This window comes from Geotrypetes seraphini, chromosome 16 (genome assembly GCF_902459505.1).
Source record: "Geotrypetes seraphini chromosome 16, aGeoSer1.1, whole genome shotgun sequence".
NCBI lineage: Eukaryota > Metazoa > Chordata > Amphibia > Gymnophiona > Dermophiidae > Geotrypetes > Geotrypetes seraphini.
Window position 1 is genome coordinate 12,746,647 of NC_047099.1, and position 20,032 is coordinate 12,766,678.

Sequence of the window (20,032 nt, forward strand, 5' to 3'; positions counted from 1 at the left end):
AATGTTGAACTGGTAGATGTCATAAATGTCTTCTCAATGAGATCTTCACTGAGATCTTGGCAAATGTGCTGAGATTTATATTTTTATCATATCTTACGGTTGAACCAAAATTAATGATGGCCATTAGTATTTTTAAAAGCCCTTGGGGTGAAACAGAGAGCTTTCTTAATTAGACCCTTTGAGCATTTTCAATGACTATAAAATCATGATTCTCAGATTTACCATGTGTGCTACCCAAAACTCCATGGCCAGACTAGGTAAAAATATCCTGCGTATTCACAGAAACGAATCTAGGAACATATAACTACTTATTCCATTTTTTTGTATTACTGCAACATGCAGAATTTGTCTTGTCCAGAGTAGCATAGATCTCATCAGTGTTTTGCAACTCATTTTTACGGTATGACTTTTTTTTCATTGCATCTAGAATGAAGAATTCAATGCGTTATCAGAAACAAGATGGCTGTCACCCAACAAACTGATCAAGGAACATAAAAAAACCAAACAAACAATACATGCGGTATATGAATAAAATATTTTAGGTATACCTAGAACCTGACTCTGCTGCTTAAGAGGAACTTCTGCTCTTTGATGTATACAATTAAATTGTGAAAGTGCCAAGAAGGTAATTGTCAAGAAACAAAATATGGTGACATTTTGCCATAATGAGACTTAATCCAGCATAACTTTGGCTCTATTAAGACACCTAAAAAAGTTTTATAGAATCACGCCTAAGAAGGTAGGTGCCTATCACCCAATCATTATTATTTTCATTTATTAGCTTGTTAAAGCTCATAATTAAAGCTAATTTACTAATTAAATTATGCGCCTAACTTTAGGTACTTATTTATTTAGACACCTCATAGAATTTCCCCCTTAGCGTGTGGGCATTAGTGCATGCTAACCAATTAGCGCAGGATTAGCACAGGGGCCCTTACCACCTAGCAAATAGGGGGTGGAAAGGGCTTACACACGAATGGCCATGCGCTAATTTTGAAATGATATGCAAAAGAGGGGATTGCACTCTCAATACAAAATCAATTAGCAAAATATAGTGTGACAGCAATACTAATGCAATTCCAATATCTGCCTCTGCTGCAGGAGACACCTATACACTATGGTTCTCTTTTATTAAGGTGCACTAAGCATATCCTCTACCTTCCTTGTCCCACATACCTAATAAAACAACTACAGACCGTCCAGAACACTGCCCTCAGACTGATCTATTCCCTTGGAAAATTTGACCACATCACCAACGCCTACCTAGATTCACACTAGCTTCCAATACAAGCCCGCATCCAATTTAAATGATACTGCATATTATTCAAAACATTAAACGAAACGGCACCCTCCCACCTAAACAACTGCCTAAACAGGAACCTCTCTTCCAGACAGAGGAGAACCCAATCCCCTTTCTCCTTCCCCCCTTTTAAAGGAACTAAAAGCAAAAAGATGTATGACAACTTACTTGCAACACATGCAGCTAAATTGGACCCCTCCATCACCAACCTACTGACAGCTTCAACTGACCTCAAAGATTTTCGAAAAGAAATCAAAACCATACTATTCAAGAAATTCATCCTAATTTCCTAACCCCCTCTCTTTTCCCCTCTCTCCCCCTCTTAATTTCCTCCCTTTAAAACATGACTTAGACCTAACGCCTCTAATTGTATTCCTCTTCCTGGAAATGACCAGTTATCTTTTTGATGTAATCCGCTTAGAACATGCTTTTTAGCACATGATAAATATCATGCGCTAAGCACACGCTAAACAATAACACGTGCATGTTATCCTATGGACACGTTAGCAGTTAGCGCACATGTTGATTTAGCATGCGCGAAACACGCTAAAACGCTTAGCGCACCTTTGTAAAAGAGGGCCTATGTGACTTTTATAATGAAATTATGTCTACAATATGTGATCTAGTGGATCACGATATCTTGCTACACCCACAAAAATGTAAAGATCTAACAAGGATAATATCCCACTGCTGTGCACTCATAAACTTGAAATTAAACAAAAATAAGACTTAGCTCTGACACGTGCTGCCAAACGCTACAGCTGTCCTGTAAACGCTGTCCTTATTCACTCTTCATCGGCGTTGAATACACTGAAAACTCTGTAGCAAAAAACCTCATAATACCAGCGTAAGAGCTCAAATATTCTCCAACAAGGCCTTGTTTCACGAATTCATGGCTTCCTCAGGGATTCACTACTTCTTCCCATAGGAAGAAAAGGGCACCATCCAGCCCCATTGCCTTGTCCACCTTTAGTCTAACTAGGTTCTCATGAGTACAAGGTAGCATATGCTGCAAATCAGAGAAATGCATTTGAATACTGACCCCATTGAGTTTAGAAGGCAAGGGAAGAAATTATTATTTCAAGTAGAGGGTGAGTTGACTGTTGATGACTTTATATTTTTTTTTGTCTGGGTTTTTTTTTTGCCTTGAGATAAAATTGTTAAATAAATAGGATGTTCTTATGCTCTTATGTAATGAAATGAATTATAAAGTTGGCCAACCACATGATCAATGTACTATAATCTGCTTGACTAGCAAAACTCATGACTGATACATTAATTCAGACATGCTAATACATCAAAGTGGTCATTGAATCAAAGAATTAAAAAAAAATAATGTATGATATTATTTTTTTTTACTTAAATAAGAACATAAGAACATAAGCAGTGCCTCTGCCGGGTCAGACCATAGGTCCATCCCGCCCAGCAGTCCGCTCCCGCGGCGGCCCGAACAGGTCATGACCTGTCTGAATCACCAGAAGGGGCCCCCTTGCCACCTTGGTTTCCCATTGAAGTCCTATCTTCTCATCGAACTCCTAACCCTCCGGTCTTGCACATGCACGACCTGGTTGGGTTTCTATACTTATTACCTGGTTAGCTGCGTAATAACCTGCGTTACATCCCAGCACCTCTCTCAGTATCCCACGATCCCTTTATCCCTCAGGAATCCGTCCAATCCCTGTTTGAATCCTTGTACCGTACATTTTTGACTAGCTTCCTAAAATTATACTCCCTTCCTCAGGTGAAGAAAAAAATGAACAAAACCAGCATAACAAGAAGATTAAAAAGAATCTTTAAAAAATGGCATATGCCATTGATGAATCCTTGCAATATCCTCAGCTATAAGAACATAAGAATAGCCTTACTGGGTCAGACCAATGGTCCATCAAGCCCAGTAGCCCGTTCTGAAGGAGTCTGGGACTGGTTTTCCTAAGTGTTGAACTAAGTTTTCTCTTTAATAAAATGCTGAATTATGTTTAGCTGCAGACCTAACTTATCTCATGTTCTAGCCTGCCTGCACTGGGTGTTTTAGCTTGGGCATTCTAGCTTCTTATGGCTATCTCAGCATACATGATATTGTATTCCGCCCTCCTGGACATGTAACAGAAAGACTGCAGGGCTTAGATAAGTGACCTGATAGTGACCTGCTAGTGTGAGCTTAGGACCAATGATTGTTAAGAAGAGTAACACGTGAAAAGTTTTTTCTAGAATTCTGTTGTATAGCCAGAAGAATGTATAAATCTCTGTAACTTCCTGGTTTCGGGACTTCTGAAGTCAGCTTGGGCTCAGGGGTCTGCATATGCTGAATAAATATCTGTGCTTTCTTCAAGTCTCTAAGTTTTGTGGCTGCCCAAAGTGACCTTTCAGTTTTATCAGATCACCTTGCAAATTTCTTTAACATTGTTTTAAATATCTAAACCTTTTTTTAAGATTTTACTATACAAAAATGGATTTCCTGTCCTATTAACCCTCTTTCTTCCTTCCCTCTTAAAGTCAATCAATTTGTACCTTTGCTTAATCTTTGTAAACCGCATAGAACTTCACGGTATTGCGGTATATAAGTTGTTATTATTATTATTACAAGTTTGCTCTCTTCCAGTCTCCTCTATGAGCTCTTTTATTTATCCTGTTTGTCTCTCAAAAATAAATTATAAATTCTGTCAAGCAGAGATTATCCATTACATGCAGTGCACGCTCAGTAGACATGATGGGGCAAATTCTGTGAATCACACACAGAGTTTAGACATCTAACTTCCAATTATTGCTTGTTAAAGTCATTAATTGCACTTATTCAATTTATTTGGATGCTTAAGTGGTTAGATATCCACATTGTGGACGCCTACCTTTAGATGTCCTTTACAAAATTTACCCCACGTGTTAGCGTTTGACGTGTGGTTAGCGCGCGCTAAAACGCTTAACGCACCTTTGTAAAATGAACCCATGGTTGCTGCTTAAATGCTTATTCAGCAGCACTATTTCAACAAATAAATCAACGACATAAAAAGTCACCGTTGGCATCTTATCTGTCAGCCGCTGCTACTGAGCATCAGGATCAGTAAAGATAGCAGGAAAAAAACATGCAGTCAACATTTGAAGCAGTAATACACATTCTATTTAGACTAGTCATGAAATAAATACTAACAATAAGTCCTTTGCTCTTCATTCTTTCTGTAGCTAAAAGATAAAACCACCATGGGAAGAGGAAACCAGACCTCAGTGACTGAGTTTATCATTCTGGGATTTCCCAGCCTGGAGAAATTCTTCATTTTGCTATTCATGGTGTTTTTAACCATCTATCTCTTCACGGTTGTGGGCAACGTTCTCATTTTTCTGCTGGTCAGGGCCGATCATCGCCTTCAGATTCCCATGTTCCTCCTTCTCAACAATCTGTCTCTCCTTGAAATCTGTTACACCTCAGTCATTGTTCCCAAGATGCTTTCTGGTTTTCTGTCAGAGAGCAAGAACATCTCCTTCACTGGCTGCATGGTCCAGTTGTACACATTCAGTGCCCTGGGAGCTGCAGAGTGCTATCTCCTGACGGTTATGGCCTATGACCGTTACTTAGCCATATGCAAACCCTTGCATTACGCAACCTTAATGAACAGTTCACATTGTCTGAAATTAGCTGCAGGCTCTTGGATAGGAGGGTTCATATCCCCAGTGCTACCTGTAGCATTGATATCCAGGTTACCTTTCTGTGGCCCTAATGTAATCAACTATTTCTACTGCGATGCCCAACCCTTGCTTAAACTATCTTGCATGGACACCTTTGTCACAGAGGCCTCCATTTCCATTCTGGCCTCCACACTCATCATGAGCTCCTTTGCGTTAACAGTGGTATCGTACATTTATATAATATCAACCATTCTAAGGATCTCATCTGCCACTGGGAGACAGAAGGCCTTTTCTACCTGTGGCTCCCACCTCACTGTGGTCATTATATTCTATGGCACTATCGTATGTATGTATGTGCAGCCTACAGGAGGCTATTCCTTGGATGTGAACAAGGTGCTATCCTTGCTGTACACAGTGTTCACACCCATGCTAAACCCCATCATCTATAGCCTGAGGAACAAAGATATTAAAGATGCCATGAGAAGAGTAATAGGAAGGACAAATGTTTGCTCAAGGAAAAATATGAAATTCAGATGGAAAGGAGCTGAAGTAAAAGTTATATCTGTACATTAACTAACTAGGAAGCTGTGAAACACAAATATGTACTTAATGGAGCAGAAATATCCAAATGCGGATACATCGAAGTGTTCTGCATTCATTGTGGCATCTACATGTGTTAAGCGTGCAAAAATTATTATGTCTTATTTTTTGGAGGGGGAGTATCAGGAGCAGAGGGGGCATGGGGGAACAGAGACCGAAGCCAGACAGACTGGTACAGTCTGTGTCCCGCATTAGGTGAAGGACAAGTGAAGGTTCGACAACTTCAGTGTGTTGATCATTTTATTGCCACACACTGTGAACTGTGCAGCTTAGGAGGGAGGGGAAGGCATCTTGACTGGTAAGCTGAATACTGTCAACAACCATGTATCATCCCCATCATGGTTGGCATGGTGGTGACTTCACAACCAAAACCAAAAGGAATTGACCCCAAGATATCCACAGAGAAGAAAATCCAGAGAAAACCAAAAAAACACTTTGTGGAGTGACGCTGTTCTTAAATGGACTTTATTTGAAAGAGTCAAAGTTCCAAAGTTACACCAAAATCATCCACATAAAATAATTTCATCCACATAAAAATAAATTCATCCACATAAAAATAGGTTATCCACATAAATGCCTTAAAGGACCTAGTCCGCTAGGGACACAGGACTCAACACGGTCCGCGTTTCGACAAAAAGTCTTCTTCAGGGGTCCCTGGGGGTCCTATAAAGGTGAATATGTGGGAAACAATTGTGTAGTGAACCGGAAGTGAGACACTGCTTGCCTTAACAGCGGCTGCTGATCGCATGTCAATCCTGCAATGGCGCTGTTTAGAGAATTCCGGCAAACGTAGGCACTGGAAATGTAAGCCAGTGTTTTAGAGGCCTACATTTCTGGCACCTACCTTTGACATGAATTGTGCCTCCTGAGGCACCTAACACCACTTCTGGCATTATGCATAGCTACAGTGGTATTAGGCACCTCTGGTGTCATTTCTTTAGGCACCGGTAAGAGCCTTGAAATTTTATTTAAGGACTGTTTGAAAAGGCATTTCCCTTTGAACTTAGATACTGGCAGGGTACCTACCAGCATTTAAGTTAAGGCATCGTTTATAGAATTTTCCCCTTATAGTATAGCTGGCGTGTTTTTGGCTTGACTTTTTAGGCGCAATATATAGAATTCACCCTATTATTCATTTCTTTTCTCCTTGAAGTGGTATAGCAAATTTTAAATAAACTATAAACTACAATGACCTGCGTAAGGATACGCTAAATCCATTTTTTACTGCAATTTGGAAAAAAGGCCCCTTCGCCCTCTATTTCCCCAGGTATAAAAAAAAAAGTACCTACTACTACTATGAATTATTTCTATAGAGCTACCAGACGCATGCAGCTCCGCACAGTCACAAAGAAGAAGAAAACAGTCCCTGCTTGAAAGAGCTTACAATGTAAACAGCCAAGACAGACAAACAGGATGTCATGGATACAGTTAAGGGGAGCAGTTATATACCTGTATATAATATGTAAACCATTTTGATCACAACCACAGAAAGGCAGTATATCAAATCCTATGTCCCTTCCCTGTATGAATATATTCCCAGGGATCAAAGCCCATGCATAAAAAAGGTTTTCTTGAAAAAAAAATATGCAATTTGCAACTCAAAACATTTATGTGACAATTCCATAATGATGCACAGCATATGAATATAATCAAAATTCACTCTGGATACTTCAGCATGTCAAGTTGAAGCATATAATGCATTATGGTAGCACAGAAAACTTACACCCACATTTTTTTTCCTGCCAAAGATAAGTAAAGATCAAGAGCAATTATTTATTTTTAGAATTTATATACTACTTATAGCCTAAGTGGTTTACATTCAGGTACTCAAGCATTTTTTCCCTATCTCTCCTAGTAGGCTCACACGCTATCTAATGTATCTGGGGCAGGTCATTGTAGTTTATAGTTTATTTAAAATTTGCTATACCACTTCAAGGAGAAAAGAAATGAATAATAGGGTGAATTCTATATATTGCGCCTAAAATGTCAAGCCAAAAACACCCCAACTAAGCGCTATACTATAAGGTCACGACCTGTCTGAATCACCAGAAGGGGCCCCCTTGCCACCTTGGTTTCCCATTGAAGTCCTATCTTCCCATCGAAGTCCTAACCCTCCGGTCTTGCACATGCACGACCTGGTTGGGTTTTTATACTAATTACCTGGTTAGCTTTCTATACCTGTGTATAGCACCTCTCTCAGTATCCCACGATCCCTTTATCCCTCAGGAATCCGTCCAATTCCTGTTTGAATCCTTGTACCGTACATTTTTGTACATTTTTGACTAGCTTCCTAAAATTATACTCCCTTCCTCAGGTGAAGAAAAAAATGAACAAAACCAGCATAACAAGAAGATTAAAAAGAATCTTTAAAAAATGGCATATGCCATTGATGAATCCTTGCCCAGTGTCACAAGGAGCAGGGTGGGATTTAAACCCACAAACTCAGGGTGCTGAGGCTGCACTAGAAAAAAAGAATGAGGATTAAGGCCTTTTCAGGAGTTGAAATGTTCAACGCACAAAACTGTTTCCTGATCAAACTGTCAACCCAGCAATGGGGAACGGTTTTCTTTTCTGTTGCTAACAAAGAAACTCAGAAGACAGCTATGAGATTTCATCAGGTTTAGCTAGTCAAAGATCTCTTTAGGATTGAGAAATTGCTGATCTTGTGGTTCATTTATGCAACCTAAGGGCAGAATATGTCAAAAACAGTCACCAAAACTCTCAACAGGCCCAACCTGTCTCATTCCTTCAGGCCTTTGGCCTGCTTCCTGACAGGGTAGTCTAGATCCGGCCTTATTGCTGGAGAAAGATTTTTTTAAACCTGTCCTGCTGAAAGGAGATAGAAATATCTACAATTCATTGCAGCTTCATCTTAAAATCATCTATATAGACCTGAATATTATTTTATTTTTGTTTTTAAAAAAAGTTCTATACTTCTTGGAATTCTGTTTTCGCCCTTAACCTGTCCTTTTTTAAAAAAATAACACCCAATAACAGTAAGAAGTAATCCCACTGGTATACAGCACTTCTTTCAGAATGAATTCATTGTTCTATTTGAGGTCCTCAGCGGGCCACCACACACTCAAATCATTTCATAGTGTGGGGCTTTATGCTCCCATTCGTCACTGGACCCTTGTGTATAACTTCAATTTTTTTTGAAAAGTTTTTTAGAAATACTAAAGCTTATGGATTTGATGCTAGCCGGGAGGGTAGAAACATCAGCCACCAACATGTTTCGCCCATGCAACTCTAGGGCTTTATCAAGGCTCCCTCTCCCGTTCATAACCGTTTTACTCCAACCATCGCGTCATAGACGAAATGGGAGCATAAAGCCCCACACTATGAAATGATTTGAGTGTGTGGTGGCCCGCTGAGGACCTCAAATAGAACAATGAAGTCATTCTGAAAGAAGTGCTGTATACCAGTGGGATTACTTCTTACTGTTATTGGGTGTTATATGTGAATGTTCTTCTTTCAAAAAGTGGTGATTAGGGTGCCTAGAGTCTCTTTTTAAAAAAATGACATTTCTATTCTTTTGAGTTCTGTGGCGAAGTATTATTAATGAACACTTTTTTTTTTTTTTTTCTGTGTCATACATAGTTGCTTAAATTTGATTAAAAAGCATGATCATAACAAAAAATAAGTAAGAAAAGGATTCTTTCTGTGCAATTGAGAAGTCTTGAAAGTTTTCTTTGGCTTTCTGGGTCAAAGGAAGCTTTTGTGTGTTATACTTGCAGGGACATCAAAGGGAACTTTATGAAGAGTTAATTGAGTTGAGTGGCTGGCTTGCTTGCTTTAGGAGGGCAGGAAAGAGATTTTAAGTATTAGCAGCTAATACAGAGAGTTCTGCTCAGAATGGCTCAGTGAACTCTCTTTTTCTCTCTTCCATCTACGTTCCCAAATCCCCCACTCCGGTCCCTGCTTTCGAAAGAGAGTCCTGATCCCTTGCCACTTTATCAAATGACTTTAATCCCCTCTTTTACTAAGGTGCGCTATGCTTTTTAGCACGCGGTAAATATTAGCGCGTGCTAAACACGTGTTAGCGGTTAGCACATGCATTGATTTAGCACAAACTAAATATACATTAAAACGCTTTGCACGCCTTAGTAAAAGAGGGCCAAAGTGTTTTCTTTTCAATCAAGGCCTCTTATTTGTGCTTTTTCCGTCTTGATTTGACTGTAAGCTCTATCATGCATGGCAAGTCTCTATAAACCATGAAGTGCATCTGGTATGTTCCATATAAATTATAAGAGAAATAATAATTATGTTAGCAGTCTTTCTATGAAGTGCTAGGGGGCAGATAGGGAGGTGAACCAGAGCCTCACTGTATTTCTACTGTGTAGATGAGAGAGAGGATGTTTTCCCTGAAAGATTCTCTGATGCAGGTAAAGATCAAAATATGGTCATATTAGGCTCATTTGAATAAAAGTGACTTTCACCGTACCATGCTGGACTGTGTTTTATCATTTATTCATATCTTCATTTTAGTAAAGGCCCAGTCTAACTTAATCTAATCTTCTATTTCTGCATCGCAGGCTCAAAGCGACTTACAAAGAAAAGTAAGAGGGAACGGAGAGAGGCAGGGAGAGAAGGAGAGGAGACATGGGGGGAACATTTGGGCAGGGGAAGAACAGAGAATTCAAGTGTCAAAGAAGTAGTTTTTCATTTTTTTCCGGAATGTGGTGTAGTTGGTTTCCGTTCTGATTGTTTCAGTGAGGTCATTCCAGGTTTTCACTCCTAGGAAGGTAAGCATGGCGTGAAAAGTTTGTTTGTATTGGAGATTCTTTGTTGAAGGAAGGTTTAGTAGGATCCTGTTAAGGGTTCTGTGGGAGGTAGGCCATGCCTTTGAGAAGAGTTGGATGAGTGGAGCTGCTGAGTTTCCGTGTATTATTTGGTATATGATGCATGAAGTTTTAAATTTTATTCACGATGGAATGGATAACCAGTGTAGTTGTTTGATGAAGGCTGATATTAAGTCGTATTTTTTTCAGGTTGAAAATTAGTCTTACAGCTGTGTTTTCTATTAGTTGCATTTTATGGATCAGTGCGGTGTTGATTCCCATGTAGGCAGCGTTATAGTAGTCCAGCTGTGATAGAATCGTTGACTGTACAGTCAGTGGGTTATGTTCATTAACCAATAAATGAAACAAAGAACTTCTGTGTGTTTTATCCCTTAAGAAAACCCACCAGTTTTAGCTGGTAGGTATATAGAATCAGCTAGCCTGATACCTGAGAATATTAAGGACTACAGGATGGATGGGGGAAAATGGGGTGGATAAGGACAGGTGGATAAGGATAGGGAGTGGTTGTTAGAGATTGTGAGGGAGAGTAACTGAGGGAGGTGAATGTCGATTGGCTGGATGTGGGTGAAGTGGGGATTGGTCTCCCTTCTTCAGTTTGAAAAAGTGTTCAAAAGCAGAATAGTTTTAAGCTGTTTCCTAAAATGTAATACAGAGGAGGCTTGCCTAAGAACTAAAGGAGTGATACTTAAAAAAGTCACTGATATCTCTTTAGTCACTCTACAATAAGAACATAAGAACATAAGCAGTGCCTCTGCCGGTCAGACCATGGGTCCATCCTGCCCAGCAGTCCGCTCCCGCGGCGGCCCAAACAGGTCACGACCTGTCTGAATCACTAGAAGGGGCTCCCTTGCCACCTTGGTATCTCGTTTAAGTCCTGCCTTCCTATCGAAGTCCTAGCCCTCCAGTCTTGCACATGCACGACCTGGTTGGTTTATACTCATTACCTGGTTAACATTCTATACTTGTGTTACATCCCAGCTCCTCCCTTAGTATCCCACGATCCCTTTATCCGTCAGGAATCTGTCCAATCCCTGTTTGAATCCTTGGACCGTACTCTGCTTGATCACTTCCTCCGGTAGTGCATTCCAAGTGTCCACGACCCTCTGGGTGAAAAAAAACTTCCTTGCATTTGTTTTGAACCTGTCTCCCTTCAGTTTCTCAGAATGCCCCCTTGTATTTGCTGTCCCCTTTAGTCTGAAGAATCTGTCCCTATCCACCCTCTCTATGCCCCTCATGATCTTGAAGGTCTCTATCATATCTCCCCTGAGCCTCCTTTTCTCCAGGGAGAAGAGCCCCAGCCTTTCCAGCCCCCTGTAATATTTGTAAGAACTAAAGGAAGCTTATTCCAACAGGTAGGGCCCTACACAGAAAACATTGACTTGTGATGATTCGAAAGTTTCACTGCACTCAAGGAGGGCACATCAAGACACAATTTATATTTTGAGCGTATTAGTGAGGTCCAACTTAGAGTATTATATTCAGTCTGTATCTTGATTAAGAACATAAAAAGACTTGAAGGTGTTCAGAGAAAGATTACAATAATGGTATGATGTTTGTACCAAAAGACATGCGAGAAGAAACCCTAAGACCTGAATATGTATATATTAGAGGTAAAGAGAGACAGGGGGGATATGATACAGATATTTAAATACTCGTACTTTGAAAATAATTGATTACAAATAGATATTTTTCAAAGACAGGGATGTAGTGAGACTAAAGGACTTAAACTGAGGTTGTTTAGTTGGTGGGAATAAAAACAGTGACAGAATACAAAATGTGTGCGATAAACGCAGAGGATCCCTGTGTAAAAAAAGTGGTGGATGGAATCAAAGCAAAACTTAAAGGATCTTCTCAGTACACAGAGCACAGAGAGATGAAACCTTCATGGAGTGGCAGCTACAACGTTGGCCATTTTGTTGAGTAGACTGGAAGGACCCTATGGGTCTTTATTTGCCATAATTTACTATATTAAAGAATAATAATAACAGTTTATATACCACAGGACCGTGAAGTTCTAGGCGTTTTACAATGATTAAAAATGTTACAGATTGAGTAGTATTAATAGAGTTGAAGTTTAGCAATCGGTTGTGGGGAAGGATTGTGCAGTGCAGATGCCTACGTACTTTAGGAACAGATATGTTTTTAGGTGTTCCTGAATTCCCCATAGGTATTCGCAAGCATGACTAATTGTTTCAGATCTTTACTCCATAATGCTGCCTGATATGAGAAGAGATATTGATGATGTCTTTTAAATTTACATACTCTAACCGATGGGGAAACGAAATTCACATTTGAGCTTCTCGTATGTTGATTGGTTGAAAAAGAGAAAAGGTCAGATATTTATCTGGGGGCTAGGCCGAAAAGTACCTTAAAGCAGAAACAACCGAACTTAAACTTCACATGAGCCTCTATTGGCAACCAATGCAGGAGTCGGTAGGAAGGAGTTACGTGATCAAACTTCTTCAGCCCAAAAATCAGCCTGACCGTCGCATTTTGCATTGCTATGAGTGTGTGAAAGAAGACAATATGTTTAATTATGCACCCTTTGGGATTACTAAACTGAGCACGACAATGTCTACTGAGAATTAACATTCATATATAAATATTAAGTCAGAGCTGTTCATGCTGCACTGTATAAAGTCAGTTTAGCAAGGTAAGCAGAGGTTTAAACAGTGTACTTGAATCTGCTTCAGTTTATAAAAATGATATATGTAAGCTGCAAATGGAGTTAGAAAAGGTGACATTTTGATTTTGGCATTGAAATAAACATGATTTTATGGATACTTTTACATACTATTTAATGTCTGACCTTTTCAATGATACTTTAGAGGTGTGAGTAGTTCTGGAGAGGGGCAGATGTGGTATTCCTCTCCACATAAGAAGGAGGTTAGAAACAACAGACCAGTTAGTCTGATCTCCAAGGTGAGTAAATGAATGAAAATGCTTCTAAAACAAAGGATAGTGAGGGTTTTGGAATCCAATAGATTATAGGACCAAAGGAAGCTGGGTTTTAAAAGAGGTAGGTCTTGTCAGACAAATCTGATTAATTTCTTTGACTAGGTGACTAGAGTTGGGCGGAGGGAGAGTTCTAGATGTGGTGTACTTAGATTTTATTAAAGCCTTTGACACAGTTTCTCCAGGTGACACAATTATAATTAGTGTCCTTGATATGGGCCCTAAAGTGACTGACTTGACTCTAAAGTGGTTGAGTGGAAGGTGATAAAGAATAGTTGGTAAATGGAGTGTAATCTGAGGAAAATGATATTAGAAGTTTATGTTTGTGTTTATTGAAAATTTCTATATTGCTACTAATGACTGGGGAGTCAATTCAGAGCGGTTTACATGTCTTTTGTGAAGGTGTTACAATTCATGAGCTTCTGTAAAGGTGTTACAATATAGAGATAGCGTTGTATCGCTCTATGGTATGGCCACAAATTGAATACAGTGTGCAGGTCTGGTCACCATATCTCAAAAAAGATATAGCAGAATTAGAAAAGATACAGAGAAGAGCGGAGGAAATGATAAAAGGGATGGGACAACTTCCCCATAAGGAAAGGCTAAAGGGGTGATTTGATAGAGGTATATAAAATGCTGATTTGAGTAGAAAGAGTAAACGTTGTTTCCTCTTTCCAAAAATATTAGGAATAGGGGGTATGCAAGGAAGCTACTAAGTAGTAGATTTAAAACAGACCGGATAGAATATTTCTTCACACAATGTGTAATTAAACTCTGGAATTCATTGCTGGAGAATGTGGTGAAATCAGTTTACTTAACAGGGTTTAAAAAAGGTTTGGATAATTTCCTAAAAGAGAAGTCCACAGGCCATTAATGAGATGGCTTGGGGGGCATCCACTGCTTATTCCTAAAATACGCAGCATAAAATTTGTTTTACTACTTGGGATCTAGTTGGGAATTTGGGACCTGGCAACTCTTATGTTCTTATGTGAGCCAAGTATAGGACAATCAAGCCATTGTGACATCACTGATGAGGATAACTCAGGATTGGTGGCATCTTGACATTGGAGGCATTTTGACATCACAATCTCAGCTCTGGAATGTTGCTACTCTTTGGGTTTCTACCAGGTACTTGGGACCTGGGTTGGCCACTGTTGGAAACAGGATGCTGGGCTTGATGGACATTCGGTCTGTCCCAGTTCTTATGTGAGCCAGGTATAGGACAATCAAGCCATTGTGACATCACTGATGAGGATGACTCAGGATTGGTGGCATCTTGACATTGGAGGCATTTTGACATCACAATCTCAGCTCTGGAATGTTGCTACTCTTTGGGTTTCTACCAGGTACTTGGGACCTGGGTTGGCCACTGTTGGAAACAGGATGCTGGGCTTGATGGACCTTCGGTCTGTCCCAGTTCTTATGTGAGCCAGGTATAGGACAATCAAGCCATTGTGACATCACTGATGAGGATGACTCAGGATTGGTGGCATCTTGACATTGGAGGCATTTTGACATCACAATCTCAGCTCTGGAATGTTGCTACTCTTTGGGTTTCTACCAGGTACTTGGGACCTGGGTTGGCCACTGTTGGAAACAGGACACTGAGCTTGATGGACCTTCGGTCTGTCCCAGTAAGCAATTCTTTTGTTCTTCTGTTCTTAAGGCCTCACACGTTAATCCTGCACTAATGAGCACATGGTAATGCAGAGGTGCTAATTAGTACAGAAATGCTTCTTCTATGCCCCCACATATGCCTCTTCTGTATAAGCATCTAAATTATTTTTTGCTGCATGGTTTGCAAAATAACTGCTGGAGGCCTCAACATGTTCCATGATAAGCTCTTTTAAGCTGCAGAAGGCACATGCTGGTGCTTACCGCAGCTTAGCAAAAAGATCCCTAAATAAGAAAGATCTTTCTTTTTTATATAAAGAAAACAGAGAAGGCAACCTGTGGTGTTCAATATCTTTATTGCGGTCAAGACACGACACGTACGTGTTTCGGCCATAGGCCTGTCTCAGGAGTCTGAGCCTCAATGCAGAGTTTTGGTTCTCCCTTATGGATGTAATGTTTAGATCAAATAGTCAGTCGTACAAACAAAGCAAACAAAATGACCAATGAAAAAGTTTGTCTACTGCTCCAACGGTGTATCGATATCACCAGACTTTCTTTTTTATAACAACATCATACATAGAATAGAAAATTGTTAAGGATATAGTGTGTTTGAATTCTTTATTTTGGGATTGCCAACATTTCTGTGTCATTTTAGTATAAAAAGGCATCACTATTATCTGCCCCCCCCCCCCATTTTCATATGTGCCATCACTATTATCTGCCCCCCCTCCTCCTTTCATGTAAGTGTGGTATTGTGGTTAGAGCTATAGCCTTGGTACCCTGAAGTTGTGGGTTCAAATCCCGCACTGCTCCTTTTGACCCTGGACAAGTCACTTAATCCCCATTGCCCCAGGTACATTAGATAGAGTGGGAGTCTGCGGGGACAGTTAGAGAATAATGCTTGAGTACCTGAATAATTTGTAATCTGCATAGAATTGTAGGATATGCGGAATAGAAATTATTACCAAAAAAAAATGACTGCATTGCAATAATTAATTTCTTACACTGATAGTGTAAACAATTCTTATTTGACAGGTATTCGGTTTTCTGGAACCAATGTGCATTTTCTCTTTGCTCAATATTTTCCATTCCTAAGCTCCACACGATAGAGTATGAACGTGGAAAGCCAAAATGAAACCGTGGTGAAAGAAATCATCATTCTGGGGTTTGCTGACATCCAAGGACTGAAGGGATTTTTATTTGGTGTATTCTTAGTGATCTATTTAGTAACTGTTTTAGAAAATCTTATCATTCTTGCTGTAATAAAAGATAATAGCCTTAGCCACGCACCCATGTACTTCTTCCTCGCCAACTTTTCCTCCCTGGAGATTCTCTACACAACTGTCACTGTTCCAAAAATGCTTGAGAACATGGTTTCTAAAAGTAGAAGCATTTCACTTCCTGGTTGTATTACACAAGTGTATTTCTTTGTTTCATTTGTATCCATAGAGTATTTCTTGTTGGCTGTCATGGCATATGATAGATATACAGCCATATGCAGTCCACTGCGTTACTCAACCATAATGACCAGAAGTGTTTGCTCTATCCTTGCCTTTGCATGCTGGCTTTGTGGTTTTCTAGCTACAACTGTCTCTATAATATTAATATCACAGCTGAAGTTCTGTGGCCCCAATGTTATTAACCATTTCTTCTGTGATATTTCACCATTGATAAGTTTGTCATGCGAAGACATCACAGTCATTGAAATAGTAGACTTCATTGCCGCAATGATAGTATTACTGACCTCTGTTGTTGTAACAACAATCTCTTACGCATACATTATCTGTACTATCATGAGGATCCCTTCCCACTCAGGACAAAAAAAGGCCTTCTCCACTTGTGCCTCGCACTTGGCGGTCGTTCTCATATTCTATACCACCACCATATTTACGTATGCAAGGCCGCATGCACTCAACTCTTTTGATATGAACAAGTTTGTGTCTGCTCTGTATTGCATTGTGACTCCCATGTTCAATCCCTTCATATATACTTTGAGAAACAAAGATGTCAAAGATGCACTGAGAAGATCAATTGCTAAAAAAAAGATGTACCTATTGTTTAAAAGACCATCAGTATTTTAAGATTAAAAATAAATATGAGTAGAGTAATTAATACATAGTACCTTGTTTTATGGATTCTACTTTTGTACAGAAATCCAGATAATTTAAAATTTATTGACAAACTAGAATAATTTGGGGAACACTTAATGGGCCTGATTCTAAAATTGGCACCATAAGTTAGTTGGCAGTAGGCGCCTATGGCCACCTAACTTAATTGCTTTAATTGGTTTTAATCAGCACGGTAATTGACCTTACCCTTAAAAACTGACTAAAAGCTTCTTTAAAAAAGTAGATGCTGGAATCACATCTAAGCATGGCGCCATTTATTGAATTTGGTCTTAGGGGTCCTTTTACTAAGGTGCGCTAGTGCATCTTAGTGCACGCTAAAAATTAGCGTGCGCTAAATGCAAACGTGTGCTAGCGTGTCCATTATATCCTATGGACGCATTGCTATGCATTAGCATTTAACGTGCGCCAAGATGCACTAGCATGCCTTAGTAAAAGGACCCCTAAGTGTTTCTTCATGTAGTGTTTCCCCTACTACATGACTAATAATGGTTTATGGACCTGACCTAGAGGAGATCATCTGTAGTTTTTAAACCAAGTTATCCTACCTGTCTTGGCTACATCTTTTGGCAAAAAGCTCAAACGTTGAGTATCAAGTGAAAAAATGCTTTGTTCAAATTTGAAATAATCCATCATTTGCCTTGTATGTTTGAATCTTAAGAAAAAAAATAAAATAAAATAAAACTTCCATTATTCTTCTGTCAAGCTACTGTCTTTTTATTTGTAATAATTATAATCCTTGAACTATGTTGTTCAAATTTTCCTATTTTCACCTTAGAGCAGGGGTCTCAAAGTCCCTCCTTGAGGGCCGCAATCCAGTCGGGTTTTCAGGATTTCCCTAATGAATATGCATGAGATCTATGTGCATGCACTGTTTTCAATGCATAGTCATTGGGGAAATCCTGAAAACCCGACTGGATTGCGGCCCTCAAGGAGGGACTTTGAGACCCCTGCCTTAGAGCAATGTTGCTTCTAAGCAGCGAGCAGGAGGCTTCATTGATTATAAATTTTCCATGGGAATCTCCAGGTATCTAAGACTGTTGACTTGCTGCTTGCTAAGATCTGTACCATTTTTGTGATTTTGTGAATTGGAAGGCTATTTATATGTATGTAATCTATGGATTGAAATGACAGTCCGTTATTGGAAACTTACACCAACTATTGTAATGGTGAAAGTATTAGGCACCGGTAATAAAAGGCCTTTAAAACCCTGATCTACATTACAGGTACCTAAGGCTCTCTTTACTAACCCCCTCTTTTACTAAGGTGCGCTATGCTTTTTAGCGCGCTCTAAATATTAACATATGCTAAACACACGCTAAATACTAACACACGCATATTATCTGATGGATACGTTAGCGTTTAGCATGCGCGCTGATTTAGCGTGCGATAAATGTGCGCTAAAACGCATAGCGCACCTTAATAAAAGAGGGCCTAAGGTGCGCTAACCGATTAGCATGCACTAATCGATTTAGCGCGTGCTAAACGCCAATGCTTGCATGTTGGTCTATGGACGCGTTAGCGGTTAGCGTGCGCTAATTCGATTAGCGCACCTTACTCAAAAAAGTTCTGGGCATCATCATTGACTCTACATTGTCCTTCAACGACCACCTCAACTCCTTGGTAAAAAATAATGCTTTTTGAGCCTTCATATGCTGAGGAAAGTGAAATCCTGCTTCCACCAACACCAACACCATGTCTTTGTACAATCCATCATCCTTTCCAGACTGGACTATTGTAACTCCATCTACTTAAGTCTAACCAAGAAAAGCCTTCAAAGTCTTCAGCGGATTTAGAATACCGCGGCTAAGCTAATCTTCGCAAAAAGTAAATTTGACCATGTCTCCCCGCTCCTGTCCAAACTTCATTGGCTTCCAATAATCTCCAGGGTTCACTTTAAATGTGCCTGCCTAACTTTTAAATTCCTACACGCCATCCTTCTTCCCCTTCTTCCACTATCTTGGAATTCCTCAAATCATGATACCACCAGATCCACCCAAAAATTCAAACTATCCTTCTCCTCATTAAAAGGCGTATTCCATGCAGGAAAACTAGGGACATCCCTCTCCTTCAGAATCACAGAGCTCTGGAATAACCTTACTATCCCACTTTGGAATCTGAGCTCCCTCCAACTAGTCCGAAAACATCTGAAAACTTGGCTATTCTCAAAAATGTAATACTTCCTCCCTCTATGGTATACTAAGTCCCTCTAAACTTTCTTTATACTAAGTTCCTGTAACCCTTCATTGGAGTTCCTTCTTTATACCAGTTCCTGTAAACCGTGCCGAGCTCTACGATTGTGGAGAGGATGCAGTATACTTTAGTTTAGGAGTGTGGTGTAGTGGTTAAAGCTACAGCCTCAGTACCCTGAAATTGTGGGTTCAACCCTATGCTGCTCCTTGAGACCCTGGGCAAGTCACTTAATTCCCCCATTGGCTGCATTAGGTAGAGTGTGAGTGCACCAGGACAGACAGGGGAAAATGCTTGAGTACCTGAATAAATTCATCTAAACCAGGGGTGTCCAATGTCGGTCCTCGAGGGCCGCAATCCAGTCGGGTTTTCAGGATTTCCCCAATGAATATGCATTGAAAGCAGTGCATGCAAATAGATCTCATGCATATTCATTGGGGAAATCCTGAAAACCCGACTGGACTGCGGCCCTCGAGGACCGACATTGGACACCCCTGATCTAAACCATTCTGAGCTCCCCTGGGAGAATAGTTTATAAAATGGAATAAATAAATTATCATTGTCAATTCTTAAGGCTATGCAGACTGTGCTCGGTACCCACTGATTGTGAGAAACAGGCGCATATTATGGCCACTAGATTTCAAAACAGGGGATTTCCAGAGAAATATATTTCTCACAGGTATAAAAGATCCAAACTCAGACACCACGAAGATCTTTTAAAACAGGACAAAATGCTGGTAAACCTACTGATATAATCTGGACTAGAGAATGACACGGAGACAAATTTTCCCCCATCCCTGTGGGAAATCAATTTCCCACCCCATCCCTGT

At 39.9% G+C, this 20,032-nt stretch overlaps 2 protein-coding genes across 2 annotated transcripts; both read left to right on the forward strand.

Annotated features, from left to right (window-relative positions):
* The first annotated feature begins 4,492 nt into the window (after positions 1-4,492).
* LOC117349639 (olfactory receptor 6N1-like) lies at positions 4,493-7,267 on the forward strand. The gene is made up of 2 exons (XM_033923231.1): positions 4,493-5,401; positions 7,190-7,267. The coding sequence occupies exons 1-2, from the start codon at positions 4,493-4,495 to the stop codon at positions 7,265-7,267; spliced, it is 987 nt and encodes a 328-aa protein (XP_033779122.1).
* Positions 7,268-15,998: 8,731 nt separating this feature from the next.
* LOC117349640 (olfactory receptor 6Y1-like) lies at positions 15,999-16,967 on the forward strand. The gene has a single exon (XM_033923232.1). The coding sequence runs from the start codon at positions 15,999-16,001 to the stop codon at positions 16,965-16,967; it is 969 nt and encodes a 322-aa protein (XP_033779123.1).
* Positions 16,968-20,032: the final 3,065 nt, after the last annotated feature.